The sequence below is a fragment of the Passer montanus genome, unplaced genomic scaffold (assembly GCF_014805655.1).
Source record: "Passer montanus isolate IOZ18808 unplaced genomic scaffold, ASM1480565v1 scaffold10, whole genome shotgun sequence".
NCBI lineage: Eukaryota > Metazoa > Chordata > Aves > Passeriformes > Passeridae > Passer > Passer montanus.
The window spans coordinates 22962211-22982532 of record NW_024356505.1 but is presented as its reverse complement, the minus strand read 5'-3'; the positions used below and the strand labels follow the sequence as shown (position 1 = coordinate 22982532).

At 38.6% G+C, this 20322-nt stretch overlaps 1 protein-coding gene across 13 annotated transcripts in view; it reads left to right on the top strand.

Moving 5' to 3' along the window:
- ADAM22 (ADAM metallopeptidase domain 22) overlaps nucleotides 1-20322 on the top strand; it is a 132022-nt gene that overhangs the window by 93307 nt on the left and 18393 nt on the right. For 4 of the 13 annotated variants that reach the window (XM_039708626.1, XM_039708613.1, XM_039708587.1 and 1 more), the window contains exons 16-29: nucleotides 1332-1403; nucleotides 1841-1933; nucleotides 4375-4455; nucleotides 4679-4729; nucleotides 4989-5052; nucleotides 5575-5680; nucleotides 6827-6943; nucleotides 7609-7777; nucleotides 8761-8869; nucleotides 9703-9793; nucleotides 11236-11253; nucleotides 14115-14222; nucleotides 17089-17189; nucleotides 17755-17821. In XM_039708626.1, coding sequence (XP_039564560.1) covers nucleotides 1332-1403; nucleotides 1841-1933; nucleotides 4375-4455; nucleotides 4679-4729; nucleotides 4989-5052; nucleotides 5575-5680; nucleotides 6827-6943; nucleotides 7609-7777; nucleotides 8761-8869; nucleotides 9703-9793; nucleotides 11236-11253; nucleotides 14115-14222; nucleotides 17089-17189; nucleotides 17755-17821 — 1247 coding nt within the window. Of the gene's footprint in view, nucleotides 1-1331; nucleotides 1404-1840; nucleotides 1934-4374; nucleotides 4456-4678; nucleotides 4730-4988; nucleotides 5053-5574; nucleotides 5681-6826; nucleotides 6944-7608; nucleotides 7778-8760; nucleotides 8870-9702; nucleotides 9794-11235; nucleotides 11254-14114; nucleotides 14310-17088; nucleotides 17190-17754; nucleotides 17822-20322 lie in introns of all 13 variants that reach the window. The other 9 variants (XM_039708603.1, XM_039708580.1, XM_039708571.1 and 6 more) reach the window with 3 other exon arrangements.

Below are 20322 nucleotides of genomic sequence, written 5' to 3'. Positions count from 1 at the left end.
TTATTTTTAGCTGTCTCTATGTGCTGCAGCAAATTGGCCCAATATTTCAAGGCAGAATTCTCTGTCACTGCCATCTCTTTGTCTCTTGTTGTGCAGCACACCGAGACATATTGAAGAAGTTAAACTGTCTGGAAAAATACATAGGAAACAAGCACTTTTAACAGCTCTTGAATGATTCTACAGGCTTGCATACATTTTATGTTAAATTCTACTTATGCATTGCGTACTGCAGTCAAATTTCCATTTCAATAGGGGATGTAATAATAATCAGCCAGTGCCAGGCTGTGGTTTGTAGCACAGTGAAGTACGTGGGGTGATGCTCCATCCTGTGGGCTCCTGACAGAAAGGCAGCAGCCGGTGAGAAATCCTCTACACCATGTGCGATGTGCTTGTGCAGATGGCTCAGGAGAAGAGTGATTTTTGGAATGGTTCTAGTTTAATTGCAGAACTTGAAGGCTGAGCTGCAAAATTTTAGTCTGGTGACACACTTAAATGCCTTCTCATTTATGTAATAAAAGCTACTATTACGTTTTCTTATGTCCAAAGGAAAGAAATTATTTTATTTTAGAAGAACTACCTTTAAAAGTTTTAGAAAGACAGAAAAAATTAAACTGGAAAGAACAGCATGTCAGTGTCCCTTAGAAGAGGTTATGGCATACAAATATAAAGATTTTGATCTTTTAAGTTACAGTCCAATGGGAAGGCTGAAAAGAAAGGGAGGAAACCTCATCAGCAATACTTCCTGTGCACATCTGCCTGTGTGTAATACATACTTACAGAAAATTGGGAAAAGTTTCCAACTGTGGTAGAGGAAAATGGAAAGAAAAATCCAACTGCAACAAAAACTGCCAAAGAAACCAAGCATCTCTCCTTCCCAAGGAGCCACATAAAAGGACTACTTTTTATGGCTATTACTTCTGAACTTATAGTGCAGGCTTTAACCTCTCTGCCCTTGTCACTTGAACTCCAGAACAACAGCAGTTGCAACTGCTATGAAGATAATGAAATTGTCATATCCTTAATTTTTTTTCCTTTTTTGTCATATCTTTTGTTTTTCATTGTAACTTCTGCTCAAACTGAATTTCCTGTAAAGCTGACACCGATGCACAGAAGATACCATGTGACTCAACAGCATTTCTGTGTTAATTTTCAGGAGTGTTCATTCTCTGTATGCTTCACTCAGGGAGACTTCTGTGTCTTCCTGAGTCATGGGAACTGTTTTTCAGTTAATGCATTTGGAGTGCTAGATTAAAAAACATGTTGCACAGAGCAAATATGACAATGATTACCTTAAAAGAGACATGCCCTTTGATTTCTGAATTTCCATGCAGCTTCTGGATCCTCCAGAATGTGGCAATGGCTTTGTGGAAGATGGAGAGGAATGCGACTGTGGGACAATAGCGGTAAGTGGAATGTACTTTAAGTTAGCAACTAGATTTTTCTGAGAGTTGGTACTGCACATTGCTGCTGTTAATAATAAGTGGAGGAAGACAAGCAGGGTGAAGGTCATCTGCCCAAGGATTCATAGTATTAGCTGCCTTTGCAGAATCAGACCTTCAAAGGCATGAAAGAAAGCATTTTCCTAGATGGAAACTTGTCAGTGCTAAGATGTTAGTATTTAATGACAATATGAAGCTAGAAAAATTATTTGCTATCTTGCACAGGAAGTAGCAGTTTCATGCTCCACAAGTTCATGCCTTTTTCTGCCTCTAGGTACATAAAAGAATGAAGAAAAAAAAAAATCTATTCAGGTAGCATGCTAAGATTAGAAGTATTATGAGCTTGGGGTTCATGTGCTTTTCCCATGTATTTTGTTCTGTGTGTGTGTGTGTATTCCCAGGAGTGTGCCAGTGAAGGAGGAGAGTGCTGCAATACCTGCACCCTGACCGCGGGCTCCCAGTGCAGCAACGGGCTCTGCTGTCGGAAGTGCCGGGTAAGGGCCGTGACCTTCACTCTAGCAGCCTGGTGGGAATGCATCCTGGTGGCTGCAGGCACTGCACCACATGTATTTTCCCTTGCAGACCTTGTGATTACTCTTCTGAAAGCTTACCTTTCAAAACTGGCTGAAATCTGATTTTTCTGAGGCTGTAGTCTATCTTTTAAACTTGGCTTTTTGGGGCAGGGACTGTAATCAAATGCAGAGTAAATTGAATCCTTCCAGTTTCAGACAAGTTTGAATCAGGTTGAAGTTCTATGAGATCTCATTAGACATCCTTGCTTAAAGGATAAATTAACCATGAAGGTTTCGTTACACGTCCTTGTTTTTTCACTGTGAGGATGGTGAGACACTGGAACAAGTTGCTTAGAGAAGGTGTGGATGCCCCATCCCTGGGAGTGATCAAGGCCAGGCTGGATGAATCTTTGAGCAAGTGGAAGGTGTTCTTGCCCATGGCAGTGGGGCTGGAGCTAGATGATCTTTAAGGTCCCTCCCAATGCCAGCCATTCTGTCATCCTTTGAACACGCACATCCTTATCCAGGTGCCTCTCCCAATGCCATATGTGTTGCTCTGGATTTGCCCCATGAGACTGAATGGGAAAATCATACCACAGAGTGTCTGAGGGAAGGATAGAGTAAAAATCACAAAAGCACAGCCAGCAGAATTACTCAGAAGGATTCATCTAAAAGACACCTGATTTCAGTTTCAGTTTGGTCTGCCTGTGTCTCCTTATGTTTGGACTGACTGAAATCCCACTGAATAAAGGGAATCAAACCCTATGTAAACTGTAAGTTATTCTTCTTGATACATCAGTAAATAGTAAAAGGAAGTTAAACCAGATGTGGCTGTAAGGGAGCCCTGTTAAATATGATTTCAAATAGTTATTTGTACTCATTTAGTAATAAAGATTATTAGTATTAATGTAGTTAAAAATGTGGTGTACTATGTGTGATATTTTTATCTTTGTCTCTGCGCATTTGAGGGTTTCATTCCCTGAGGAGGATCATTAATAATAACTGTGGATCACATTCTTGACTTTGTGCTCATCCTAATGTTAAAAAAAGAAAAAGCACAGATTATGCTGGAACAGGTCACATTTCCCTAAGCACATTCCCTTTTAAAATGTAATAATAATAAAACATATCAGCAGATTACCAGTGTAGGTGAATTTTGCTCAAGAATCCAAGTCACATAGGCACCATATTAAAGACTATCAGAACAAAACAAAGCTTTTGTATACCTACCTTATGTTTTTGCAAATGAGAGAAGGATTTATCTCCTTTCAGAGTGGCAAGGGTGAGTGAATGAATAGAAAAGTAGAATTTTACTACTGTGTTTATCAGGACAACTCAAAAGACTATATAATTCCCCTGTAATATCCTGCCTGAAAGCAGGAGTGAAGGAGGGGTTGCAAGCAATACATAGTTATTATGCATCCCAGAATCCTGTAGTATCTCTGACAACGTTTGTGTCTATCTGCATTTTTCCAGTGACTGGTAGAAAAAAGAAGCTGAGGGCTTAGAAGGTACCATAGTCTAGCTCTTCCACTGTTGTGTGCCTGTTCACATGTTCACACCAGCTTGGAGTTAACAGCTGTCCCCCGAAAAATGCATATGCATGCAGATCAAAAAAAAAAAAAAATTAAAAAATCACAGGCCTGCAAAATGAACCAGGTTTCAAAGTCTTAAGAAAACTTTGAGGAAAAATAAGGAGTCTGTAATATGTCCACACCAGAAACACTAGCAATTGCCTAAATGAGATGTCTTCCTTCTTTTCCAGGTCTTGAGACTTAGCACATAATTCTTTAGCCAAAATGTCTATATTAGGTCACTGTTACACTTTTCATTGTTAAATATCCAGTCCATTAGAAAAGGGTGTCAAACTGTACAGAATGCAGTACATTTATTAATAGTTCCTGTTCTGCAACAACAATGGGGGATTAAAATAACCAGTGTTTATACGTAGAGCTCTGCGGTGTTCTTCATCCCTAGAGAGAAGATCAGGATGGCCTCTTCTTTTCTGTAAAGAAGAGTAAAAAAGTCACAAAAAGGCACAGTGACCTGGAAAGCAAATTCAATCAGCCCCTCCCCCAGCTGGTTTGGGAAAAAGACTTCCTTGGAAAAAAGTGGAAAAATGAATATGCTGCCAGCCATTGCAATATTGGTTTGGACACTCCCAGGGGTCCTCTGTCCAGGAGAGACTTCAGCTCCACAATCCGTGCCCTTGGGAGGGGGTACCTCAGAGAGTAGCACCACTTGCACCAGTAAATGGCTTGAGTGGTGCAGCATACACACCAGGGAAAGGAGAGTCTTCCCACTTCAGTCAGCACATGAATATTTCCCATTTTTTATTTTAGATAAAACTGTAAGGAAGCATTGCATTTAAGGCAAGATATGGAGAGACCAAGACACTAATTTCCTGTGCTTTCTTTTTCCAGTTTGAACCTAAAGGAGTCTTGTGTCGAGAAGCAGTGAATGATTGTGATATTGCAGAGAACTGCACAGGAAATTCCAGCCAGGTGATTTTTGTGCCTTCTATTCATGAAACAAAAAAGCCCCACCTATAATCTCAAAATCACTATGAACGTTTTATATAGTATGGTGTATAAAAATTGTGTTTAATCTGTTGATGCTGAAAAAACCAGAATGTTACAGAAATGATTTTTCATATGACTTTTGTTGTATACTTTGCTTTCATGCTTGTCTGATCTGTGATCTATTACTTATTTTCTCTTTCTATAGTGTTCTCCTAATATCCATAAAATGGATGGCTATTCATGTGATAACAGACAGGTAATTAGGACTTCAGTTTGTTTGTTTATAGATTGCTTTTTATGGATTTTGTTTTAGGATCTTTGGAAGTCACCTGGGACAGTTTGCTAACATTCATGACTTTTGGATGCTAGTCATATTTTTAATGAAATGAAGATAGAATCACATATTCTTTGCTTCAGTATAAAGCATGTGACTAATCTTTGTATTATAGAAATACATATTTTGGAAAATCAAGTAATTTGAAATATTTTCTGTATTTTTTTTTCTTTCTTTCTAGGGTATTTGCTTTGGAGGAAGATGTAAAACCAGGGACCGGCAATGTAAATATATCTGGGGTGAAAGTAAGTTAATGTTTCTGTTTCTAAGTTGGTTGTGATACATGTGACTTGAAAGACTATGTTAGCTAAGAAAAATTATGGAAGAGACATACTGAGAACATTGAAAATATCTAGAACAGTATGTCTCTCCCTTTCTTTCCCCCATACTTTTGTCTTTCCATCCCCATTTCCAGCTCTTTCTCTAGTGTTGGTCAACTTGCTGGTTGTTCTGAAATTTGAATCTTTAGTTCTCGTTAATAACCATCTAGGGAGCCTATACTCCTGTTCATTAGTTTATTTCAGTGGGGATACTTTTGACCAATAAACTCTCATCTATCTGAACAAAATTTAACAAAAGTCCTGTGATGGCATCATAAAGCTTTTAACTGAGAAGAGCACTGTGCAGAGTTTCATGGGCCACCTGCAGATCATGGTGTGTCAGTTCACAAATTGGGAAGCTCTGCTTGCTTTGATTGTACATCCCCATTTCTTAGGACACGGCTTTTCAAAGTCATCATCTTAGAAGAGATTTGTTTCTGTTTTTAGAAGTGACGGCTGCTGACAGGTACTGCTATGAGAAGCTGAATATTGAGGGAACTGAGAAAGGAAACTGTGGAAGAGAAAAGGACTCTTGGATACAGTGCAATAAACAGTAAGTTGATCCATTTAGAAAGCTACTAGAATGAGGTTCTTACCCCTGATGCAGTTCTTAAGCTGGCATGAAGAGACTCAGAAAGCCTCCTATGGATCAGATTTCTGGCCTTCTTCTGTAGACCTTTGTGCAAGAAGTCCTGGAGGGAGTAGGGTGCCAAGACGAGTTGATCCCTGACAAGAGAACACCATCTGAGCTTGGGAGAGCTTGGACTAAAAGAGGTCCTAGTACTCAGTGAGGGTTAGCAGTGCAGAGGAGAGAAGCCTTTGGTTTCACATCTTGGTGTGGTGCTCACTTCTTATGCTGTGCCATTGCATTGCTATGTTTTGTTCACTTTTCATGGTATTGTAACTTTCCAAGTATATTCCAGCAAGTCGCTGCCTAAAGCATTTTTTCACATTCTGCATATATGTGAATGTGAATTATGCAGTGGATTACTTCCAGCAAGTCGCTGCCTAAAGCATTTTTTCACATTCTGCATATATGCAGTCGATTATTTCTGCCAATTTCTGAACCTTTCACCAGCCCATATCAAACTATTTTTTCAGATTTCTCCATTCTGTCCATGACATTTGATTTCTAGTTCTTCCTACGGGTGAACTAATGTTCTTTCCCACTTTTTTAACATAGTTTTGATAACCTTATTTCTGTTCCCTTACAAATTCACAAGTAGAAAATATTCATTAATATGGGAGATGTCAGACCCTTCTATTCTGTCAATGCAAAAGTCTCCACACATGAGTAGTGAAGTCCCTTCAGCAGCTGAATTAAACTTGGTGTCTATAGTTCCCTTACATATGTGTCCTACGAGAATGTATTTAGAACCAATATCTACTGTTGCTCCTCTCTGGACCAGTTACTGTGTCTTAATAGATCATTAAATCAATTGGATGTGGTTTGTTCTTGACAGGTCCCTGCTTGTTATTAGTCAGAAATTTTGATAATGTGTTACAAAAACAGAGTTTTCCCAATCTAAATTCCAAGGGAAGAATTTTCTTGGGAAACAGCATTATTTATGGGAGTTATTGTCAGTGGGAGAAAAGCGAGGAATAACAAATAGGTTACCAAGCAAGTGGACATATTTTTGATTGTCCATTTTCATTGAATTTTAGTTTTTATGAGTATCTTTTTATTCTTTCAATGCAGGGATGTGCTTTGTGGATACCTTCTGTGCTCCAATATATCCAGTGTGCCCAGACTTGGAGAACTTGATGGTGAAATCACAACATCAATCTTGCACTATGGAAAAGTCTACAATTGCAGGTAATTGGAAATCCTGAAAACAGAATGAACAATATCCATCTTTCACAGAAAAGCAGCTTTCTCATTCCTAAGTGGAGAAAAACTGTTTCCATTAATTTTTTTTCCTATTAACACATAACCATTATTTCAGTTCAACCTTTGTTAAGCTTCAGAAAATTAACTGCCTCTGGGGCAGTTTCGCAGTCCCCTCAGTAGTTAATTTTACCTATAGAGACATAATGCTCTTCTCAGGCCCTGTGATTTTACATTCTTTAATATTTGCCAAGTACTTCATGTACCCAGAATACTTAGACATATGCCTGCACTGCCAAAGTTAACTGGTGGCCTAATTCATTGCTATATTGTAGCTGAATTCTAATTGTAGAAGTGGTATGTTTTGATAGCTTCACACAACTATGAGACGAAATGATGTCCTAAACAAGTAAACTGAGTTTTGTCTAGCTCTAGCTGTTTCACAGGAAAAATCATCCTTGTGTTCATGATTACATTTGTTTGATGTAGATAGGCTGTTTTAGTTTGTTTCATGTTAGCCCAGTGAGGTCACTAAGCCAATACATGGCCCTGGACATTGTGTAGCACAGAAATGCAGGCCCAGGGCCCAGTTTCTCAAGCAGTCCCATCTAAGCCCAGCTCAAGTCTCCAAGGTCCTCTTGACTGTCTTGCAGTGGTGGCCACGTGAAGCTGGATGAGGACACGGACCTGGGCTACGTGGAGAACGGGACGCCGTGCGGGCCGGACATGGTGTGCCTGGACCATCGCTGCCTCCCCACCGAGGCCTTCAACTTCAGCACCTGCCCCGGCACTACCGACAGCCAGATCTGCTCAGGACACGGGGTATGCTCTTGGACTCTTTTATGCTTTTTGTTGGTTTTGCTGAGTACCTGGCCCAGTGTCGTCTACTAGCTGGACCTTTCAGGAAGCCAGCAGTGTGACTCTAGACATCATAAAACTGGAGAAGTTTTTGAAAAAGGGAACGAGGCGCATAAGTAAATATAATGCATTCCAGTCCAGGCATCTTAAACAATGAGTCATAGTTAATATGTGTTAGTTTTACAGAGTTTTATCAATCAATGATTTTGCTCAGTTTTGCTAACTTGATTGGTATTTCCTTCGGCAACACGCTGGAGAATAAATACGGAGGTTTTATGAACTGAGAAACTTGGGTCTCTGTTCTTCCAGAGACCTTCTCTTTTTGATTCCCTCTTTATTACATTAATAGCCAAGAAGATTCATAAAGTTGTTGATGATGTTGGATTTTGTGGGCTGAGAGTTCCTTTACTCTGGAAAAGAGGACAGAGAGCTGGCTCTTGGCTAGTTTCTCTGCTCGGTGTGCAGTCTGTGGCTTTGCCATGGCCCTGGCGAGTCCCTCACACAGTTTGACACAACAGCCAGGGCCCTGTGACTGAGCTGAGATCAAGGAACTTGTTCTCTCATAATGTCTTTTGTCTTGTACACTGCATTAAAACTTCCTTATTTATCTGAAAATATGCACTTCATCATATTTTGAAGAAAAAAGTCATTAAGGTCAGTCTCCCAAAGCAATTATAATTGGTTCTATTAAATATATATTACGTTAAAGTATGTACTGAATAAGCATTACATCTATTTATATAAAACATAGTAGCACATTTAATGCATTTATGCCTAACATAAATTAAAATTGCTATATATTAAAAATTATTTTTGCAAAATTTTGTGAGCAGTAAAATCATGGCTTTATCACTGTATAGGTAAAGTGATATCCCTGTACTTAAGGTATTAATTACGGGAATGGATGAATAATCTGATTTTTTTCTGAGCTACACTTTTGACTGCAGGTTTGTAGCAATGAAATAAAGTGTGTCTGTGACCGATTCTGGGGAGGAGATGACTGCAGTTCTCACATCAAAGACGAGCTATTTTTTGATAAGGATGCCATCAATAAAGGTATGTTGTTATAATTTTTACCAACTGAAAATGCTTGGATTTGAAGAAAGTTCATTAAGCAAAAGTAGGTCTCCTACTCTTTCAGTTAGTACACAACATGCTGCTGCTGCAGGAGCCTCGTTGCTCTCTCTCCTCCCACAGCAGAAGCACTGTAAAGTGTAAAAGAAGCCTGTAAATGAAGCCTCACCCAGTGCCTATTTGGGAACTGGTATCAATGGGTCCAGTTCCACCATGCTTGTCCCAGTCACCTGAGTGGCCTTATTAGGCATATTGATAGATTAGAACAAGCAAAAGATGACTGGAACATTCCATATCTAGACGGAAAGGTAATGCCTGACTTACATTTTTGAAGTGGAAGTTTTTATTCTGCTTTAGTCTTGCATACAGAACAAAGATATATTGTGGAAAAATGAGCTTGTAAATTCTGGTCATTAGAAATCCTTGTGGGGGGACATCTTAATTTGATTAATTTATGCAGCTGTGGAAGGGATGTGAGCAAAACCAAACAAGTAGTCACTTTTATTCCATGGATTTGTTAGGGCAGGTTGTAAGGATGTAATCTATAGCAGTTTAATATTGATAATACTATTTTGGCATACCTGGCAAATGCTATGTAACAAGCATTCAGTTAATGGAAACAGACACAGAAGTCAAAGCTTGATTTACAAGTGTTTTTTTATGTCCATGCTATGCTTCAGGAGGGTATCACAGGTTGCAATTAATCAGCCTAGTGAAAGTTGTTCAAGCTGGTTTTTGAAAGATGGTGCATTTACTGATTTTGTGTATTTTTCTCCTAAAACCCCGTATATTTTTCATCTTTCTTGTGTTTCCAGGTGTGGTTAGCACAAATATAATAATAGGGGCTATTGCTGGCACCATTTTAGTGTTGGCTCTCGTTTTAGGAATAACTGGTTGGGGTTACAAGTAAGTACATTTTGTTCTTTTTTATAGAGTTTCAAAATATGTATATTTCATGTGATAGCTGATTATGTTATGAAAAGACCAATTAAAAAAAATCTAAAAAATCAAAATTCAACAATATTTATACATTAACATTTTTTCATATTACCATTTTTCAAGCAATTCTTACATTTGTATGTGGTTTTAGAGAGCTTGATCCAAACTTGAAATTTATTTCTCATTTAGTAATTTCTTTGCTTTTTTTTAGATGATCAAATTATGATTTTACTGTATGTGACAAAGGAAATACAAGAGTATGATCTGATTAAATTATAAATGTTTCCTCATGATGAAGTAAATATAGCAAGATTAGCTTTCAGTCAGTCAGCAAAGCATTTAACCATAGGCTTCATTAAATAGATGATTATATTTAGTCGGCTTAACCTGAAATTAATTCAAGCACATTTTTTGGTAGGAAAGATCTGCAATTTGCAAATAAGGCTCAAGTTCTTTCCTGGTGTAGAGATGTCAGTGCTCACTGAGAGGCAAAATGGATTACATTAGCCTGATTGGTCTTTTTCAGTTTTAATTCTTTCGTGAATTTCTTATAAAACCAGAGGGATTTATGTGGTCTTTTTTTTTTTGGTTTATATTTTTTTGTGGTTTTTTTTTGTTGTTGTTTTTTTGTTGTTTTTTTGGTTTTTTTTTTTTGTTTGTTTTGGGGGTTTTTTGGGTTTTTTTTTGTGGTTTTGGTTTTTTTTTTTGGTAGCAAAAAAAGTTTCAAGGTAGTGACTTTATAATCTGTGTTTTGATGAGACTGTCACTTGAAGTCATTTGTCCCTAGGTCCTTGTTGTGCTTGGAGGGCAGGGCAGGCTCAGTTGGGGCACAGCCCCAGTGGTTTGGCATAACAAAGTAGCACAACACCTGCTGGTTTGCCAGATTGAGGTAGGCTGAGGGCAGCTCAGAAGTACGTAAGGAAAGAAGCATTTAGAATAAAAACCATGAAGATGAGGATAGTAGAAAAGTAGGTTGTGCTGTCTTGGTATATCACCCTCAGCTTCTGGCAGTATCTGAAAATCTGGACTTTTATTTAGAGTAAAACTGCAAAAGTTAAGGGCTCATTTTGAGATCATGTCTAGCCAGTGGGATTACTTTTTGGAGGTTCAGGACAAGAGTGCACCTTTCACTAGCAGCTTCACAGTGAACAGACTTAAATCCAGCATGAACCACACCTTACACTCAGCACTGACAGGCCATCAACATGAATATATTTTTCTTGTTTATTCTGATGTAGTATATTTGTAAATATGCTTATTTCAGAAGTGATTTTATAGAAATATTTTGAACAAAGATTTCATTCTGTATACAGTGCTTTTCTTTGTACATTTTTTTGGTCTTACTGACCATGTGTACCTGCATACTAAAAACTCATTTTTCTTCCTTTCTCTTCTGTTTATATGGAAAGAAACTACAGAAGACAAAGGTATGTGATAAAAGTAGTGGAATGTATCTTAGAAATCTCTGAAAATAGCTTTTCTTCTCCTTTGCTCCTTTACATGCTACAAAGAAAATATTGAGATGGGTTATCATATTTTAAATAATACATGAAATCAGTATTCTATAATGCATTGCTTGAAATCCTGATTTCACTGGACTCAGTAGCAAAAACCAATGTTTTTTATACTTCTGCAATAGACTGTTTTATTTAGGAAAACAGGAGAATATTTCCAATAAGAGACACTGAAAATCAGCTATTAGAGATTAAAGTGTTCTTGGGAGGCTAAGAACTGAATAATTAATATTAACATGATGTTCAGGAGCCTTTTGAGACAAATTAATTCCTGGAGCTTCTTTGCAGTTAAAAATACAATGCAATTAAATTGCTGTGTGGACAAAGAGCCCATTCTTTCCTGTCATCCTGTTCAATTGATTCATAGCTAAAGCACAGGGCTGAGCTTTCACCATTTCAAGCTTGTGGCCAAAAATAAACTGATTTCCTAGTGACTTACATTTGGCTCCTGGAAGACCACCTCCCTTTGATCAGGCATCTGCCTGGCAGATGGGTCTTGTGGGAAGGAGTTGGCTCCTTCCTCTCCCAGTCCTCAACAGATAAGAGGATTTCTCAAATTCCCCTGTTTTCTGCCTGTATCGTTGCCTTCTTTGCTGCTTTGTTTGTTGCTGCTACCCGTTGTGCTTGTTCTCCATTTCCCTTTGTGTAGTGCTTTCTCTGCCAGGCTCAAAATATTTGTAAGAAGTGGACAAGCACTGTCAAGTGCTGGTTGTGGTCTCCAGGGTCAGATAGGCCACAGGTACAGTAACAAGTAAAAGGCAATGCTATTGAAGTCAAGCCTTATGCAGAGGCTGGTGGGTAGGGAATGCCACCCAGCTCAAGGAAGGCAGAATTTAAGGGTTTGGTGCTGCTTAGTGGAAGCTGGTGTATCTATAAATGGAGACTAACATGGCCATCAAGTCATTCTACTGTGGTTGTTTCAGTGTTGGCTGAGGACAGAGCAGAAAAAACCTTGAAACAGACAGAGTCCACCCCATGTATGTTTGCATTGGAATATTAGAGAATGTAACTTCTTCAGATATCTTCATCTCCAGAAATTACTTTATGGCCAGAGAGCTGTGAGTGTGCAGCCAGTCTGCAGCTGTGGGTGAGAGCAAGGCAGAGGTGGAACCAACATAAGCTGAGGCTTCTGAAGGTAATGGAGGACTCCATCAATTTAAAGATGAGGAAGATATTTAGTAACTAAATCTCCTTCTTGCATAAAATGAAGTTCTGTAGGCTGACTTCTAAATAGAATATTTTTGGATAAGTACATGGAGTGCTTCCTAAATGAAAAACATACCCATCAGATTGTCCAGACAGTCCCTTTAAAAAAAACAAACCAAACAAAAACAACCAACAACAAAAAACCCAAAAAAATACTCTTTAAATAACAATGAAATCAAGCCATTATAATATTTTTGAACATGACATAAGGATTATACTTGGTACTAATAAGCAAGTAAAACAAGTAAACTGAAAGTGGTAAGTAGAGCTAATTAGCAAGGATTCTGCCAGCTGGAACAGTGTGGCTTTAAAGGACACAGCTACATGGGAGAAGTTATATCTGATGGAGTAGCAAGAGAGCAGTTTGCTAGAGGAACCCTGAGGAGAGGGCTGCTCACACTGAGCCAAATCTGAGCATACCCTTGTGCCAGCTGAGGAATGGGACAAGAACTGTAACTCCAGAGATGTTAGAAGATGGAGAGTGGAAGTACTGCCTTGCACCAATTATTTATGTGCCATAGAGTTGTATACTTTACATACTTCAGAAGCATTAGAAATCCAGATATGGAATGGAGAGGTCCCAGTTTAGATCTTTAGTTGGACACAATCTGAATTTATAAATCAACCTGATAAGTGTGCATCTTGATAGAAGCAGACTGTAGCAAAAATGTCTTGGAAAGTGTGAGGTTGAATAAATACTGATGCTGGTATTATAAAATAGTCAACTGTCAAAGTAATTACTTGTACTTGGGAGGATTTTTAAACCTGGTGGAACTATAACTGGAATACTTGCATGGCAGGTATTCTCTGCTGGCAATGAATTCACCATCTGCAAAAACTTTGCATAGCTTGATGAGAACTTTCTAATGCACAGATAGTTTTATCTTTTTTTGTACCATAACTGAGATTCTAGTTCTGGAAAAGGATAAACTATTACATTGCTGTTGTGTGTCTTGGCAGATTGAGTCTACTACTGTGGTAATCAGGAGTAGCTGAGAATTTCTGACACTGGTGTTAGTTTCCTTACACAAGAATTCAGTTAAAAAACTGGAGGTTTTTATCCTCCTGAGATTTGAACAGCTCAACAGGTTGCTACTCTTGAATTCTATCATGATCACAAAAATTAAATGGTAAGCATCTACCTCAGAATGGAAAAAGCATTAACTGTTCCTGAGCTCCTCTTTGATGCAGGCATATATTCAGCTTAGGCTCAGAACTGGTGCTTTTTGCAACCAGCATGATGAGCTATTTCAAATGTCTGGACTGGTTATTCAGTGTCTCAGGAATCACTAACTGTTCACTTTGAAAATTGTGGTCGGAGTTAACATTTTTCCTTGTTTTCTCTTTCCAAAACCACATAATCCACTCTTCTGCACATACACAGAAGCGTGTGGGAGTTTTCCCTCAGATGGTTTAATTATTTATTAATAGCTTTATTATGTGTGGTTAACAGGTTTTCTCAAGGATTGCTATCCTTGCCTCTTTATTTAAACTAATGTTCATGCATGTTTGTGTGCATTCTAGTTCGTGTCATGTTTTCTGACTCTACAATGTTTATTACACTTCAGACAAATACCCCAGGGAGATTATGTAAAAAAGCCGGGAGAGGCCGACTCTTTTTATAGCGACATGCCTCCTGGAGTCAGCACAAACTCTGCATCTAGTTCTAAGAAGAGGTCTGCTTTTCTGTCGCATTTTCAGATTTCTACCTGTTCCATCACCCATTATTCCATTAGTCAGAACATTTCATTGTTTTGCAGCAGGTTTGACTCTTTCTTCTTTCTTTGTGGAATGTTTGAAATAGCATCCTTTTTGCTTTGATTACTGATTTTTCTCCTAGTTGATAATCAGTATGATTAGGCCAGAATAATAAAAAAAAAAGCATTGTAAACCAATTTTTGTTTAATAAAATTTTCATAATATCCCTGCTTGAGAATTCATTTCAAGTAGACTGTAATAATAATTGCTGGCTAAAAAAAATTAAATAAAATGCCAAAAACTTTTTTAATCAGTGTCATGTAATCAAAGAAAAGGAACATTGTCTTTCTTCAATAATAGTTATAACATAAAATGTTAAATATAAATGTTATTTTTATATCTTTATTTGTCAGTGTCATTAATCCAGTGTGTTGACTTAGACTTCTGCTGTCGCATATTAAAGGTGATAGTGATTGCATTTTATTCACTTAAGACTAGTATACTAAATGGTCACTAAGTGTTATCTTAGAAAATAATTCTACAAAGACTTTCTGCAGTTTTCTGCTTGCTGTTATTAGATTAGAGAGAATTAGATGTTGCCCTTGATCAGATTTCACTAATTCCTTTATTGTTCCAGTTGCCTAAAAAATTCCACATTTTAAAAGGGAAGATTAATTTAGAAGCATTGAGAGCCATTTGTAGTTGGTAAGATCACAATGCTCACTGTTCCTCTGCAGTAAAAGATTCTTTATATAAAAAACTCCAGCTAGCACTATGAACGAATTTATGAGAAGCACTGCGTCCTAGAGGAACTGACAGCCATGAACTGCTTCACAGGAAAACTGCAATTCTCAGTTCTTGTCCCACTAAGCAGCCTACAACTGTGCAGTTGATGAGGTCATTTTCTTTGCTATTATTTAAATTAAAGTAAAGAGAAATGTATGGACGGGACACATATGTGGTGACATTTGCTATTTTGCTATTTGCTTGATCTTATATACAACCTCATTCAGTTTATTCTAATGACTATCTTATTAGGAAAACTCCAGTAATGATTACTTAATCATCTCTAATTTTTAAATTCAGCTTTTTAGATGTGTGGGTTGTTTTTTTCAGAAAGCAAGCATTAACCTTAAATGATGCACTGTTTGTGTTAGAGAATCTTTTTTAATTTGGCTAAAATTTTGAAACAAAGTCTTGGGAAAGCAAGTTTTCATAGCTTTATCTGTCAGGTTTAAATACCAGTTAAAAAAAAAAGTTATTTTTAAATACTGTATTTAATGTGTTTCTTCTTTCATGCAGTATCTGTGTTTCTTTTCATACTTCATTTATTTCATGTGTCTCTCTTTATTATTTGTTCCAAAAAGCTAATGGTTTCTAAGGTCTGTCTGTACTAGAGAGTTTTGTTGTTCCCACCACCAGTTCAGGTATGTTGTGCCACTGTCAAGTCTGGAAAAGTAAGTCTGACAAATATTCCATTAACATTGTGATACAGCTGACATAGTCCTTCCATTTGAATTCTCAGAGTGCTACCTCCTACCTTCCAAGCTGGTTTTGATTTGCTCTGTGTGCTGGTATGGATGGCATCTCTTGGGAGATGTTAGAGTGGCTGGGCCATCAGCTGCCTGGGCTTCTCCATGCTGGAAAGCACTATGGAATATTAGCTGGTATTCAGAGGATGGTCTAGGATTAAGACATAACTTTATGATAACTCTTGCTATTATGAAATAGCAAACACCAAAACCATGATATAGCAAGACATTCCTGAACCTGAAAGTGACCTTGAAGAGGAGGAGGAAGTGTTTGAAAATCTGTCAGTGGATCTGTTGTTTCTCAGACCTTCATGATGTGATTAAGTTTGAATTAATGAAACCCTGGGCTCACTTTAGTGTGGCTGTGATTAGCCTGAGCTTCTGAAAACGGAAGAGCATCTCTCAAATGCCCCCAAGGAAGCAGAGACTGAAAAATGCGAGTACCAGACTTAAAAACTACAAAAATAGTTCCTTTAAGCAAGACTTTGTAATATGTAAGGCATCTATTGTGTATTTTTCAACTTCCTCTTCTCTTCTGGAAATAATTGTAGATCTCATGGCAAACAGCTGAGCAGCAGCTCTAGTTCAACAAGAGGCAGCCTGTTGCAAAACCCCACGTGTTGAACATCTCCACGTACATCTCTGGCTCTTAAGAGGAATGGAGAAGGAAAGAAAAAACAGTTGGCACCAAGCACCTAGATAAAAGGGCTATTTTTGGCTTTGAGTTTAGCATTAGAAGTATATACTGCAGCAATTGGCTGATAAAATATAAGCGTTCAAAATTAGCAAAAATAAGGCAGAGTTACCTCTCCCCTGGCACTACCAGCTCTGGGTGGGAGGATGCTCATCACAAATTCCTGAGCCCCTGAGACTGGTAGCAGTGGGTTGAGGGAAGTTATCCTGTCCTTGCTGCAGCAGCATAAGAAGGGAGTGGGCAGGTGGGATGTGCTTGTGAGATGAAAAAGCCTTGAAATAAGCACAGTAGTAAGGGCATCTTCCATCTAGGAACTGAGGCAGAGCTGCAAATCCAAAGGAAATCTGGTGTGTGCCGGTGTCTGTGCATTCCACAGCAGAAGAGTGAGAAAGCAGTGCTGATGCCTGCCTCTTGAGTGTGGGCACATGGAACCACTGCAGGGACAGCTGCAAGGTGTAACTGCAGAGTTTAATCAGAAATCCTGGATGCTCTGCTAGTGCAGACAGACCTTAGGCTGTGTTTTGTCACTGGCCTCGGGAATGTGACCAAACCACTGAGCTAACATTGATGTGAGCCAATACCCTTAACAATAACTGCATCTGAGCCCTCCTATTCCAGGTCAAATGGATTATCTCATTCCTGGAGTGAAAGGATCCCAGACACAAAACATATTTCAGACATTTGTGAAAATGGGAGGCCTAGGAGTAATTCTTGGCAAGGTAAGTGTGAACCACTGTGCTGGCCAGAGTGGAAACCAGCCTCTGGACCACTGCTGCTCTGCTGAAAGGTTAGCTGATCTTAGGATAGCAGCATGACTCCTTAAAATTGAGCTAATTGTTATTAACTTGGAATTAGGATTTAGCAACACCCTACATAAGTGCCTTTTTTGCACAGTGCTTTGTCACAAAGACATTACACTTAATTTCTCCCTCCAGTGTGAGCTAACACGTCAAAGAGAAAGAAATCTATTCACTATTGACAGCTTATGTGATTTTATCAGGCAGTGTTAAGTGTTTTTCTTGAGGTGTAGTGATTTCATCAAATAACAGCTGAAATAATACATATCCTCTGTAGAGTTGCAGCAAAAAGTAGAGAAAGCTAACCTAAGTGAGATAATTCAAGAGGAACAGACCTGTGAGATTTAAATGGTTCAAATTAAAGATTAATGGTTTAAAGTTAAAGGTAGCAAGTCTTTTGCTATGGATGCAAAAAGAATATACAGTTTGGCATGGGGCAGGTGAGTTTCAAGTTGTTTTACTGTCTTTGTCCTTTGATTTCTTTCAGGTAATATAGGAGGAAACAGAAAGAAAGTCAGAGGCAAAAGATTTAGGCCACGGTCTAATTCAACTGAGTAAGTCTGAATTTAAAAAAGCAAAGCCAAAAAGTAGAGTTTTCATATTTGTGTTTTGTAGATGGAAATTAAGAGTACTGAAAAGTAGACAGCTGCATTTTTGCTCTGTGGCCCATTCTGATTGCTGACTGATAATCTGGTAAATGGTTTGGCTAATGTATTTCAACCTCTTTTTATGTATTCTTTAAAAATTAACTATTAATTTTCTTTTTTTATGTAGGCTTCCTCACAGTCGTTCCCATAGCAATTCCCAATGATGGTGGCAGCCTGCACCATCACTGCAGGCTTTTGTCTACAGTAAACTGCCATTGCTGAGTGTATCCTGGTTCAATACTGAGTTTCTGATAACCTGACTGTTTCCTACCCTTGTCTTCACCTTGGGTTGAGCCATTGCAGAGTTAGAGATTTGTATCTCTGCATACCTTCCTGGAGGTTTTAGGAGAGATATCTGTCTGCTTTGAGAGTACCTTGAAGTTTGCCATTGTAAGCCTGAAACAGCCAGTCTTGACTAAGCTCTGCGATAAATGGGTAATTAAAGTCTCTACCAAGTGACAGACCCCCAGACATTTCTACTACAGCTGAGAGTTGCTGGCTTATTGATTTATTGATTTCATTTCCTAAAGAGCCCATGTGTGCAATGCTTGCCACACAGGAAGAGCCTTTCTTATATACTTAAGCCTATTGGTTCAGGCATCTCTTGTGAATGAGTGGTGAATGGCTGGAAACCTCTGGGCTTGTCAAAAGCATTAGCCTGCTCTTACAGCACTTACACCCCACATGAATGGCCCCTTCTTTGACACTGATGGCAGTGACAGTGTCCTTCCCCATATCATGACTACTAACTTTGCACCTTGATGGGCAAATGAGCTTGATACCAACCCTGCTGTAAGCGAATAATGCTAACTGCTCCCTGGGCCCCATTTTCTTTGGTTTGGGGATTTTGAGTTTGTTCTGAAACTTTTCTGTCATCTACAGTGCACTGTCTTGAGGTGAGTAGGCTCCAAAAGGGTCCTAGAGAAAACCCTATATTACAAATTACAGAAACAATACTTCGATGCGCATTGCAATTATAACATTGCATGGTCAAAATGGCATCATGGAATTAGAAATTTTAGCCCTTGGAGGAGTTTATCTCAAGAGTCTCTGTGCTCTTTGTGCTGATAAACTCTGAAATGTTATTTTGCTCGTTTTCTTTTCTCCTTGCATGAGATAGCTTGATAAAATCAAAATTAGTCTGGCCAATCTGCCAAAAATAGAAATGAGATTTGCTCTGAGAACTTTGGAGCATTAAATAAGCAGGCAGAGAGAGATATTTTGAGTTGGAAACATTTTTCCCTGTATATTTGTTTCTCTTTTAAAGGTGCCCCTGAATTTTCACCTAATTCTCTGCTTTCCTTCTTGCTGCTTGTTACGGTGGTGTCTCAACCCAGCAGCAGCCCTGATGCTAGAGGGAGGAGGCTTGTACTTCCCAAGGGCCATGCAGTAACCTTTTGGGGATGAAGCACAGTGTGTGTGCTCCTGGGAGAGGCCTGCCAGGCAGGAAAATACTCTTTCTCCTTATTGGGTCTGTCCTGGACTGCACAGGCCTGAATGGCTTGTCCGAGTCTCCTTGGCAGTCCTGTCACCAGCTGGAGAGAGAGCTCCCACTGAAAGATCCTCATGCTGTGTCAGTTAAGTGGGGAATGGGGAGAACTGCCAGGGCTATTAGACAGCAATTATTTCTCTGGTTAGAAGGACACCTTGTTTTGCAAGAAGAGAAAATGTACTTAGAATGATCTGTGACCAGCATTTAGTCATTTAGGGGGAAAAAAAAAAAAAAAAGCAACACCAGCTGCTTTGAGGAAACTGCAGAATACATGGAGACTTTTCCCAGACCAATTTACCTTTCTACCTTGTCTGGAAAATACAGAATATTACTGAATCTGTTCTGAAGCAGTATTTAGAAAGTCAGCTTGTGTGGCCCTTAGGAGTCCAATAAAGCATACTTGCTGATATGGAAGAAAAAGGATAACAGTATTGATCTCCTGTAATAAGCAGACTGTAGTTAACCATTATAAAATTGTGTTTATTAATGCCATACCTTGTGCAGAATTCAATTTTTTTAAGCAGGAGCACACTGGTGTGGTTGCCTACAAAGACACTTGTATGCATAGGTCTGCAGTAACTGCACACATTATGCACAGGGTTTTTTTTTTTTATACAGCCAAGAATCAAATAGAATTATGCCATTAAGCATTTAAACAAAATATCTTAAGGACTGAGCAGGGTTTGAAGTCTGTAGCCTTCATGAGCAGCACTGACAGGGAGTTGCAAACATTTTGGGCAGCTCCTGAAAAATGTCCTGCTCACACCTTTGTGTGACCCTTGCAGCTAGCATATATGAACAAGGCTTATGCTAAGCATAGAGCTCTGAGGATACTGTTAAAGATATTTTGAGACATTTTTAATTGGTTTTGGATGTTTGATAACAAAATAATTATTCTTTACTAAAGGCAGATTGT